At 52.5% G+C, this 12,447-nt stretch overlaps 1 protein-coding gene across 2 annotated transcripts in view; it reads left to right on the top strand.

Moving 5' to 3' along the window:
* Nucleotides 1-12,447, top strand: part of WWC1 (WW and C2 domain containing 1) — a 149,369-nt gene that overhangs the window by 106,912 nt on the left and 30,010 nt on the right. For both annotated transcript variants that reach the window (XM_068534595.1, XM_068534596.1), the window contains exons 9-12: nt 1,279-1,521; nt 7,076-7,165; nt 7,975-8,510; nt 12,024-12,132. In XM_068534595.1, the coding sequence (XP_068390696.1) occupies nt 1,279-1,521; nt 7,076-7,165; nt 7,975-8,510; nt 12,024-12,132 (978 nt within the window). The remainder of the gene's footprint in view (nt 1-1,278; nt 1,522-7,075; nt 7,166-7,974; nt 8,511-12,023; nt 12,133-12,447) is intronic.

The raw sequence follows: 12,447 nt of genomic DNA on the forward strand, positions 1-12,447 counted from the left end.
CAGAGGTCTGGGACCTCAACAGATATTGACCATGTTTATGACCTGCAGTCTTAGGTGAGCCATATCCTCTCTGGCCATCTGTCCAACAGGGTTACCACCAGGTCCTATCCAGCCTTTAGGGATGGGGTGAGGCTAGGACAGTGATAGCTAAAAGCACTTTGCAAAGACTAAATCCTAAAGGATCACATGATTGCTTTTAAATATTTGAAACAATACTCTTAGCAATACTGTGAATCTTAATTTGATCCAACAATAATCATACCTAAAGTCTATGTCACACTTGGCATTATATAAAGAGCTCTTAATGATATGTTTTCACTTGGTCCTCATAACCCACCTTGCAAGTACCATCATTATTCCCATCTTACAGATGAGGATACTGTGTCTCAAAGCAGTGAAGGGCTCCCAACTCCTTCCTGTAACACTTATTAAGGGCCTGCAGTGTACCAGGCACTGTGCTAGAAGCTTGTGTTACCTAAATGATTTCTTAAGAAGGTCAGAGCCAAGACTCCAACCCAAAGCCTCTGACCTCAAATCCGCAGCTGTTCACAGGGTGTTGCCGCCACTTTCTAGACTGAGAACACAAGGTTAGAAATGGCAGTATTTGCTGTGGTCATAGTGGGCCCATGACTGCCATTGGTTCAGCACTTATGTGCCAGACACACTGAACACATAATTGCTCATTTTCACACCAGTTCTGAAGGACGAGTAACTGTTTTCTTATATACAAGGCTCAGGGAGTGTGCCCAACATTACACACCTAAGAAGTAGTTAAACCAGGGAATAAGCACAGTAGCAGCAGAAACATTCACTGAGTGCTTGTTTAGCATGCACGAAATGTTGTGCTTGGACATTTTATGAATTATGTCATAAAACCTTCAACCGTTACCCCACAAGGAAGGAAGTTTTGTTATTCCCTTCAGAGAGACGAAGAGACTTGCCCAAGGTCACCTAGCTAGTGGTAGGAGGCTATTGCCTGGTGACGAATCCACCTCTACTCTATCAGGCTTCGTGTCCCTCCGGGCAAGGGCGCTGCCTCTACCCTATCCCTGCAGAGCCTACTCACGGTTGGCACATGGTAGGCACCGCATATGTGTGTTAGATAAAAATCTGTTCCTTGAGACCACACGCTGATGAAAAGGAAGTCAGTCACTGTCAAAAAGGATGCTCTGAGGACAGCATGCCTCCTCAGACCACGTAACCTTGGAAACACAGTCCGTCACGCTCCTCCCGCATTGCCCTGGGCACACCAGTCACGCTCACCCTCTTGGCCCGCAGGATCGCCAACCTGAAGATCCAGCTGGCCAAGCTTGACAGCGAGGCCTGGCCGGGAGTGCTCGACTCCGAGAGGGACCGGCTGATCCTCATCAACGAGAAGGAGGAGCTGCTGAAGGAGATGCGCTTCATCAGCCCCCGGAAGTGGACCCAGGGGGAGGTGGAGCAGCTGGAGATGGCCCGGAAGCGGCTGGAGAAGGACCTGCAGGCGGCCCGGGACACCCAGAGCAAGGCGCTGACCGAGAGGTGGGGCTGGGCTGGGGGCTGGGGGGCCGGGGCCCTTCCCTCGCTGCCGGTCCATCCTCCGGCCCCCCGTTGGGGTGGGGAGAGGTGATGGGGACAACCTGGGGCTCCTGGGCTTCAGCCCAAGGACACTCAGTTTAAAGATCTCACCACTTTGCAAAGTAGCAAATCTGGGGAAGTGACTCACCATCCAGCTACCCCAGAACTTTACACAGGGAATCGCATTACCAAAAAAATCTGCTTACCTGCAGGTTTTCAGAGATTATCTTCTGACTAAGATAAACTCTATGTAATTTAGAGCAGTCGTTCTCCAACTTTGTGACAGTGATTCACATTGTATTATTATCTAACAGACAACAGTTTCACGAAGCAGTGCATACTCCTTCTCTGTGTGACAGCCCTCTGATATTTTCTTTTATGTTGCATTTCTTTTCATGCTGGTCGTGACCCACTAAATTGATTTCGCCACACGCTAGCAAATTGCAATTCGCAGTTTGAGATACACTGGTTTAGATGGGGGTTGCGAACTGAGACGTTTATAGGAGTCAAGCAGGTGATATAAATGCCAGAGGCCCACCTGGCCGTGGGCCATGTTAGACTGGAAGGTACAGACCCCACTTGTCTAAAGCAGGCGCCGTCTGCAGCCAGTGGAGGTGCAGGCCCCAGGCTGCCAGAGGTCCCCATAGTTCAAGAAAAGAGTTGTTTGGATTTTTTTTTTTAATATTGGCAACTAATCCAAAAATTTTTTAAAATACCATGAGGGCTAAATCAGCTTCATCTGTGGGCTTGATTTAACCTGAAAGCCACTGGTTTCCATTCTCCGGTTGAAGCCTTATAACAGACTTTACTTCCTGCAGTGTCTCACCAGCCTCCACACCCACATTGCACAGAGCACAACTCCGTGTTCACAGTGGGTCCTACAATCCCCAGTTTCTCATTCATTCATTCATTCATTCACTCTGTCCATCAGCCCATTGTTTATTCATTCATTCATTTAAGAAACGTTTTGTTGCACATATTTTGTGTGCAAGGCAATTTGGAGGATTCAGAAATGAACAAGTCATGATCCCTGCCCTGATACCCTTAAAATCTATTCAGTTATTTTCACTTGTTTTTTTGGCAGCAGACTTTATTGAACAAGGTCCCTGCCCTTAAGGAGCTGGAGTTGAAGATAGTGATTTTCAAAATTGTTGGGGGAGGTGGGAGGTGGGGGAGAGGGATGAGCAAGGGAATTCCTCTTTCCAGTGAAATCAGAGGCAGAAGCCCAGTTTATAAAGCAGATAAACTTGTCTGGGCCCAGTGGCAGCAGGCCAGGCATCCTAGGTGCCTTGCATCACCCCACTGTGGGTCCTAAGATGCCTTCAGGGAGCCTCTCGAGTGCTAAGGAACCCTGCTTGCAATCCCACCCTAGTAACTGAGTAAGCTCTATTTGCACATGGCGGGGTGCCAGATGGGTCAAGTTGACCAGCCTCTTTCTGGCCTCTTGTAACCACATCACACAGCCCATTGACTGGTCAATGGTGGGGAATCTCTCCCCACCAAGCCCCTTGTCAGAACTACTACCAGGGATGTGTCACTTTCCTCTCCTTTATCTTCCCCTGGGAGGGGTGGCTGATCAGCGCTGACCTACCACCAGGCAGGTGGGAGAGGGAGGAGGAGAGGGCTTCAATATTTGGTGTTTTGTAACCCTAGGAAGCACCTTCTAGAATTCTCTGTTAGTGCCAAGACTTTGTCCTGCTTTCCCCAAGGCTGTCTGTGCACCTTGGGGACAAGGCCTGTGTCCAGACACCTTTGTGCCTTTAGAGTTAGTTGAAAGAATAAATGGTTCGCCAGCCTGGGCAGACGCTTACAGGCCTCTGTATATATCTCCTGGTCTGTCTCCCAGTCCTCTGGGCCCCTGACTTGCTCCCAGACCCTACAGCCGTCCCTGGAAAGCCCTCAGCTTTTCATTATGCTCACAGCCGGCAGCTGAAGAGAGCAGATCCCTGGCAGCCTTACTCCTTGTTGGGTCAATAGAGATACCCTTCCCACCACCTACCTTGTGCAAGTCATTGACCAATATGGACTTCAGTTGCCTAATAGGGAAAAAAAAACAGGATAATTACATTGAATACTTAAATATTCTGAAGGCAGGTGGTTTTACCAGATCGTGAATTGAGGCTCTTCTCTGCTATCATAATTTTGGTTTCTCGAAACTAGGATTGGATATTCTCCTAGAGACCCCTATACTACATGCAAAAGGTACCATTAAGTATCAGACTCTGTAAGCTATATCATCTCATTTAAACCTCCCAGCAACCCTGAGGTTAATCTCCATTTCATAGTTGTGGAAACTGAGGCTCACCCAACGTCACCAAATGGCAGAGCTGGGATTACAACCCAGGCTTGCTGGCTCTGGAGCTCATGCTTGCCTTAGTCTCCTGCCCACTTAGAAGGTCTTTTATTATTGCCTTCAGCCCCGTCTTTCAAAGGTCTGATTGCTCCCCTGGAACAGTGAGTTCACACGGCCAGTCCAGGGAAGCCAGAGCCTCCACGCCATGGCAGCTGCTGAGCAGGTGTCTCGAGGTCCCAGAGGGCAAGGTCCCCTGGGGGACATGCAGAGAGAAGCCAGGGGGCACGTGGGCAGGAAGAGGCGAGATCCTCGGGAAGGACAGGGACGGGGCTGACGGCTGTGAGCCTCCTGCACGAAAGAGAGGAGAAAGCCCACCCAGCCGTCTTCATCTGTGTTCAGCTGTCTGCCTGTGGCCCCCTGTTTGTCTGTGTTCATCCCTCTGACTCTCTTGTTCTCTCTCTAGGTTTCTTTCTCTTTTTGCTTCTCATGCTCCTCTCTCTCTTCTCTCTCTCTGTCTCTCCACATGGGACTATTAGACTCCTCACCTCACACAACAGCCTCTCTGTTCAAGGTGCCTTTGAGAAGGCCAGGAAGAGACACATACAGGAAGAGCACACCACAGGGCCTACCAGACCCCAGTGTCGAATCAATCAGAAGCACAGACCTCCCCCAGTACTCCCCGTCCTGCACGCTGCTTCCTCCTCCCTCCCCAGGGGCCCTCCCCAGCACTCCTGAGAGCTGCGGTGCCTGTTAAGAGTGAGGACTCCCTGCCCCCACCCCAGGGACCAATTCCCCAGGCCTGAGATGGAGCCCAGGCTCTTGCATTTTTAACCAGCACCCCAGGGGCTGAGCCGCAGCTTGTGGGGATTCCAGCCCCACCTTCTGGGTCCTCTGCCTGCTTCCGCGCTTGATGCGTTCTTGGCCTCCCGGCATGTGCCAGGCATCCCATGCAAACACCGTATGGCCAGCGAAGCCCCAATACCTGTAGGAGGCCGCCTCGGCATCTGTGTGTTGTTGCTGGTAGCTACACCCCTGTGCTCGGGAGGTCAAGGCCACCTGGCTCCCGGTCCCCTCAGCCTCCTGTTGGGGCTCCACTGGGGACCTGCACTTACTGCCAGAGCACACCTCTGTGGTCTCCTCCCAGGGGAGAGGAAAACAAAGGTAGAAATGGTGGCCCAGGCTGCGCCTTGACCCCAGACCTCACACCCTTTCAAGGTCTTGCTCTTACGGAGGGTCAGATTCCACAGTTGTGTCCATTGCACTGAAAACCGGGGTTTTGTTCATTACGGGCTCCATCTGCCAGCCCCCCTTAGTCCCGGGCAGGACTCTGGAAAAACAGGGCTGGGGACTGAGCTGGCCAAGAACCATGCCGAGGCCGCGGCTCCCGTGGTCTTTTCTGAAATTTCACAAGGCCACTTCCCCAGTGACTGGTCCTGCCCCTCCCTTATCACTTTGCAGTTGTGTCTCAAGCAAGCTCTGGTCTTCACGGCAGGGCCTGTGCTGGAGGCCTTGGGCGTGTCGGCGGAGGGATGGCGGGGTTAGGTTTTCCATGGAAATGAACTCTTTCTCCCAGGCCCCTGGCTGGGTTGGCTGTGCTCTGGGAGCAATGAGTCAGTCATTCCTCCTGCAGCAGGATGGCATAAGGGGATAAGATGCCAACGGTGGGACATATCTGTCCATGGGAGATTTAACATCCAGGTCTCTCAACAGAGCAAATGAGCTTTCCCTCCATCAACTGGGGAAAAGTCTTCCACTCAGCAGTAACTTTTCAAGCACATCCATGTGGTGGGCACCATGCTAGGGGCTGAGAGAGCGAGGCACAGTTCCTGCCTTACAATCCCCAGCCAGTGCAGCAGCTCAGAAACCTTACTGTGCCTAAAAGTCACCTGGAATAGGGAATAAAGATGCAGATTCCAGGGACTTCCCTGGTGGTCCAGTGGTTAGGACTTGGCACTTTCACTGCCGGGGCCCGGGTTCAATCTCTGGTTGGAGAACTCAGATCCTGGAAGCTGCACAGCGTGGCCAAAAAACAAAAACAAAGAGATGCAGATTCCTGAGCCCTGCGCCTAGACTTTCTGATTCAGTAGATCTAAATAGAACTCAGGGATGTGCATTTAATAAGCACACCTCCCTTTCTGGTGGGGGAGCTCTGTGGGCCACAGACAGAGAACCACTAATCTAGTGGATGCAGGAGAGCAGCCCAAGTCATGAGTGGGTGATGGAGCTCCTTCCCTGTCAGATCCAAGGGCCAGCACCCTCTCTGGAGCCCACCCAAGCCGCCCCCGTGGGGAATTTCAGGAGAAACTGGGGGCTGAGCAGAGCCTATATCCAGCCATCCCTTCTAAACTCAAGGGTTTTGCCTTCAGGGAGGGAGTTGCTGAATTGGGCTCTGGTGTGGGCATGCCTGGGTGCAGGCCTTAGCTCCGGGGTTCTGACGCTCTGTCACGCTCACCTGGATCTTCCCCAGGCTCTCTGGAACCACTCTCTTCAGCTCCTTGGCTGACTACTGCCCGTCCATTCAGCCTTGGGATGCTTATAGACTCAGAGCTCAGTCCTGGACCCTACCTTTTTTTTTCCTTCTATATTTTACCCTAAGATGGTGCATTCATTTGTTAGGGCTGCCAAACCAAAGTTCCACGAACTGGGTGACTTAAACAATGGTAATTTATTTCCTCACAGTCCTGGAAGCCACAAGTCCAAGGACAAGGTGTTGGCAGGGTTGTTTCTCCTGAGGTCTCTCTCCTTGGCCTGTGGATGACCCTCTGCACATGGTCATCTACCGTGTCTTCACTTGGTCTTCTCTCTCTGCATGTCTGTACACAGCGTAGGGAGGGATGGTTGGGTGGAATCCTAATTCTGCCAGTAACTCTCTAGCTTTAAGTAAACTATTTAACTCTAAGAGCCTCAGTTTTCTCGTATATAAAGTGGTTAAAAAAAAAAATTCTTACTATGCAGGGTTATTGTGCAAATGATTTAAGGCAACGTTATAAGTTTCTTAGTCAGCCCCTGGTATATAGCAGGTGATGCATATAGCAGTTACTATAGGATTATACATAGAGGCCATACCTCTCCAAACATCCTAATATAATGCCTCCAGGAAGTTCTCGTGTGTGCCTCTGTGGGTCTGTGCGTACATCTCCATGAGCCCATGCCTGTCATTCCTCTTTCGGGCAGATGGAGGCGGGTTCCCTCCGAGCTCCGCACTCATGCCTTCTCTCCCTTCAGGTTGAAATTAAACAGTAAGAGGAACCAGCTGGTGAGAGAGCTTGAGGAAGCCACCCGGCAGGTCGCAGCTCTGCACTCCCAGCTGAAAAGGTGAGTAGTAGGCAGTGGGGTGAGCGCTCCCCTGGGCACGGCCGTATGCAGGCAGGCAGCCCAGCCCAGCCCAGCTTCTGCCCTTCACGTGTCCTCCATGGCCTGAGCGTGCCCGTTTAGCAGCACAGCAGGCAGACGGATGATCTGGGGGACTCGCTCTGGGCCTGGTGTGGCTGGGGGCAGGGTCCTTCACCTCCCCAGACTGCAGCCTCCTCGGTCCTCTGACGACACAGCAGAAGGCCCCAGCTGGGTGCTAGCGTGTCTTGTTCACGTCTCTCCAGCCAACTTGCACAACGCAGAGAGGGTAGGCCTCAGGCTGGCGCCTCGGTGGGCAACGTGGCTGGAATTTTATCACGACATTCTGTTTTCATCAAATATTTTTAACAATTGACAATGCTTTTCAAATTACACTTAGGATATAAAGTTTCCTTTTTAAGAAAATTATATTAACGTGTAAAAAGTGAGTTGAGTTGAAGGAAAATATTAAGCAGCGTTATTTGGGGTTGGATTCAAATATGGAGAAATATGAAAATGGAATGCTGCTGGTGGAGGTTTGAGAAACAGAGATATCGAGGAGAAAGTGGACTTTTAAGGCAGCTGGCTTGGGTTCGAATCCCAGCCCTGCCAGCTCCTGATTATGTGGCCTTCTCGGGATATCCTCTTTAGTGAAATGGGGATGCGTGGTCCGCCCTGGAGACTGTCAGGAGGGTCTGATGCGATGGTGCATTCTAAGTGCACGTGGTGCTTCTCGGGGGAAGTTCGGGGCGGCCCACCCACTCTGTGTCCTCACCCTCCCTCCCCTGCCCCAGCCTCTCTGGCAGCATGCAGAGCCTGTCCTCGGGCAGCAGCCCCGGATCCCTCACGTCCAGCCGGGGCTCCCTGGCCGCCTCGAGCCTGGACTCCTCCACCTCGGCCAGCTTCACCGACCTCTACTATGACCCCTTCGAACAGCTGGACTCGGAACTACAGAGCAAGGTGGAATTCCTGCTCCTGGAGGGGGCCACGGGCTTCCGACCCTCGGGCTGCATCACCACCATCCACGAGGACGAGGTGGCCAAGACCCAGAAGGCAGAGGGGGGCGGCCGCCTGCAGGCCCTGCGCTCCTTGTCCGGAACTCCGAAGTCCATGACCTCCCTGTCGCCCCGCTCCTCGCTCTCCTCCCCATCCCCGCCCTGCTCCCCCCTCATCGCTGACCCCCTCCTGGCTGGAGACGCCTTCCTGAGCAACCTGGAGTTTGAAGACCCCGAGCTGAGTGCCGCTCTTTGCGAACTGAGCCTTGGCAACAGCACCCGGGAGAGGTACCGGCTGGAGGAACCCGGAACAGAGGGCAAGCCGCTGGGCCAAGGTAGAGGGCACCACATCCTGGGGGCGGGAGCCTCCAGGAGGGAGGAGGGTGGGAATTGTGCTCGGGTCTGAGTTCCAAACCCCAGTGATGATTATGGGCAACGTGTTTTTTTTTTTTTTTAATTTATTTTATTTTTGGCTGCGTTGAGTCTACATTGCTGCGCGCGGGCTTTCTCTAATTGCGGTGAGCGGGGGCTACTCTTTGTTGTGGTGCCCAGGCTTCTCATTGCAGTGGCTTCTCTTGTTGCAGAGCACGGGCTCTAGGTGCGCGGGCTTCAGTAGTTGTGGCACGTGGGCTCAGTAGTTGTGGCTCATGGGCTCTAGAGCGCAGGCCCAGTAGTTGTGGCACACGGGCTTAGTTGCTCCGCGGCATGTGGGATATTCCCTGACCAGGGTTCGAACCCATGCCCCCTGCATTGGCAGGCGGATTCTTAACCACTGTGCCACCAGGGAAGCCCCTATGGGCAACATTTACTGACTGCTTTCTATGTGCCACATCTTTACATGGTATATTGATTTATTTATTCATTCAGTAGGTATTTATTATGTGTTTACTATGGTCTAGGTCTTGAGCGAAGGGTTTTCCATGGTGGGTTCATTCATGCAACAGATATTAAGTACCTCCTGAAACTAAATGCCAGGTCCTGTGCTAATGGGTGTACATGGATTCATTCATTCTTTCATTCAGCTGATATGCCCTGTGGGTTAGTCACACGGATACAGCGTGGAGGACAGACAGGGTCCTGGTTCCCGTGAAGCCTACATGCAAATGAAGGCACAGACAATAACTGTACAAGCAGATCAATAAAAGCGCTAGGAAGAAAATAAAACAGGGCATGTGATGGAGCCTTTCAGGTTGGGTTAGGGCTGCCAGTTCACATTGGGTGGTGAAGGAAGGCGACGCTTGAACGGAGGCTTGAGCAATGAGAGGGAGCCAGCCTTGGGAGAAGCAAGAACAAAGTCTCTGAGGCTGGAGCAAGGGGCTGCAAGAGGGGCCAGAGGAAGGAGATCACCAACAAGGCAGAGAGTTGGGCAGAGTACGGGTTGTGTAAGGTAAGGAGTTTACGTTTTACCCTCATTGCAGCAAGGATCCGTGTGACTGTTTGAAGCCAGGGAATGATATGACTCCCATTCTGCATGGGGTCAGAAGAGAGCATTATGGTGTGGACTGAGATTCAGGTCGGAAGCTGTCATCATCAGCTTCAGGTCGGATGCTGATGATGACAGCTAAGATTTATTTCAAGAAAAATCTTTAGCAGCAACCACATAATAAATTATAATAGTTAAAATTTATTGGGGTGCATTATGTGGTGAGCAATGTGCTTTATATGATGAAATAGGTTACTTCCATTATACCCATTTCACAGATGAGGAAACAGACGTTCAGAGAGGTGCTTCCCCAGCAGGTGGGGAAGCAGGGATTGGAATCTGGGTTTTTCTGACCCCAGAGCCCAATCTCTTTATCGTCACGCTCCCCTTAGGACATGAGGCAGCTCTGTGTATTTATTCCTAAGACACTCCTGGTGCTCGCTGATGCCATCATGCCTATGGTATGAAGGTCAGGACTGAGCAGGGTGATTTATCAAGTTCAGATGTGCAAGATACCAGGCACCGTTAGGCATACTTACTCACGGTAAGCCTCACAACAACACTATGAGATGGGTGCTATTATTATCCTCATCTTACAGACTGAAAGGAATGAGACTCAGCAAGGTTAAGTGACTTGTCCAAGGTCACTGTCACTGCTGTGAAGCGGTAGAGTCAGGACTGGCTCCAGGACCACCTGCCTAGAACCCACAATGAGCCATGTGCCAGCTCTGTCGGCAAAGGGCTCCTGGTCCTGGCTCCCGTGAGGACAGCTAGAAGCTCAACCCACTTCAGCCGTCAGCTCCGGGAATGGGTGGGAGGGCTGCCGCTGCACCCAGAGCTATCAATTCCTTCGTGTGCAAGGACCAGTGGGAGCAAGGGGGAAACGACGAGATTTCCCGGTTAATTAAAGGCTCTTCTGCGTGCGTGCCAGCCGCTTCCTTAGAAGAGGAGCCCAGAGATCCCTGGGGCTCCCTCACCGGGAAGGGAGTCTTGCTGAGTGTCCTCAAACAAAAATAAAAACAGGCTTCCTACTGCAGCCGGTGGCAAGCTTCAGAAAATTGTTCCCTGGAGGGGAGGGGTGTGCAGGTGGTACCCCTAACAAGGCTCAAGAAGCGTTCCCGGCACTCCCTGTCTAAAGGCTGTGATAAGCGGGCTCGGGGATGCTGGGACCCCAACCGAGTGCAGGGAGCAACCCCCATCCCCCCGCCTTCTGCCACAACGTCCGTGCAGCTTGGGGGCCAGAGCCCGCTCACGTCTCAGGTTGGCGTTTCTTCATGCCACCTCCAGAAGCCTTCCCCGCTGCCAGCTGATGCCAGGCTGAGCCCAGACACTAAGCAGGTTATGCGATTAGCGCCACTGTTCAGTCAGCAGACAAATTAATCTCCTTAAGTGGTTTAGTGGAGGGTGGAGAGGGGTGGGTCTGAAGGCAGGAGGTCTCCAGGGCTGCAGCCGCAGATGTGGGACACAGGCTGGGAAAGCCATGCCCACATGGCCCCTTGGCTTCTCCCAGGCTCACTGTCACCATCCCCACCCCCAGCCCCTTCTCCTGTCTGCCCACCCCCCGCCCATGTGCCTGGCACACAGGGGGTGCTCAGAAGTGCTGGCCGTGAGGTTGAAGCACCTGAATCTGTCCTTCCCCTGCTGCGTGGAGGTCAGGAGCTGTCCTATTCATCTTAGTAGCTCTGAACTTAGCAATGGACCTGGCACACCGTCAGCGCCCATTACTTGGGGAAGGAAGGAATGTGCAGTGTGTGCTGAACGCTCGGGTCTGAGCCCCGGGAGAGACTTCTGAGGGCCTCTATCAAGGGCAGGGGAGATGGACTGAGTTAGGAATGGAATGGGATGGGCGAGTAGGACAGCCGGTACTTAAGTCCTTCCCTTCTTTCTCCTCTTGCCCCTCCCAAGGGTCCGGGGGCTGTTTGCCCCAGGTGTGTAGGGATCGATCTAGAAGACATCACTGTAGTGATGGGAATGATAGTCGTAGTAACTAAGGATGGTGGTACTGACTTTTCTAGAGCACTTCCCCTGCACCAGTCTCTGTACTAAGGACTTCCCTATATCATCTCATCCAGTCTTCCCAACAGCCCTGCAAGGCAGGTATTATTATCCCCATTTTACAGATGACGAATGCAGGGCTGAGAGGGAGTAAATCAGTGTCCCACTGTCATGAAGCAGTATGTGGCAGAACTGCAACTTGAACACAGGTGGTTTGGCTCTGGAGTCTGAGACATTAAACACAGAATCACATGCTACCCTTTCCTTCACCGCAAAAAAAGGCAGGACCTTGCTGTCAAGTGCAGAGGTGGCTGGATTTTGGCGGGACCATGTTAGGACAGTGAGGGCATCAAAAGATGTATTGTGACGACAGTATCCTGATTTCTAAACCGCGCCTTGCCATCCTTCCTTTTTTCCTCTCTTCTTCCAGCTGCGAATAAGGCTCAGGGGTGCGACCTGAAAGTGGCCTGTGTCTCAGCTGCCGTGTCGGATGAATCCGTGGCCGGGGACAGTGGTGTGTATGAGGCTTCCGTGCAGAGGTGGGTCCCTGAGTCTTGGGAACTCTGAGTATGCAAGGCCCGGGCCTGCTCAGGTGTGTGGGAGGGACCCACAGGAGGGTGGTGCTGAAGTAGCAGCCAGAGCTCCTCCTCCTGGGGCTGGAGATGCTTCACATTTGGGAGACTGCTAGTTCCGCAATTGCCGTTAAGGGTGTATGGCTAGAGGAGCAAGTATTAGAGAAAGCGCAGCTGCTGCTTCAAGAGAGGGATCCGGAGTAGTTGTGGGCAGGCAGGGTCCACAGGGAGGCTGAGCAGACCCAAACCTTCCTCCTTGAGGACCTAGCTGCTCCCTCCCAG

This window comes from Eschrichtius robustus, chromosome 2 (genome assembly GCF_028021215.1).
Source record: "Eschrichtius robustus isolate mEscRob2 chromosome 2, mEscRob2.pri, whole genome shotgun sequence".
Taxonomy (NCBI): Eukaryota; Metazoa; Chordata; class Mammalia; order Artiodactyla; family Eschrichtiidae; genus Eschrichtius; species Eschrichtius robustus.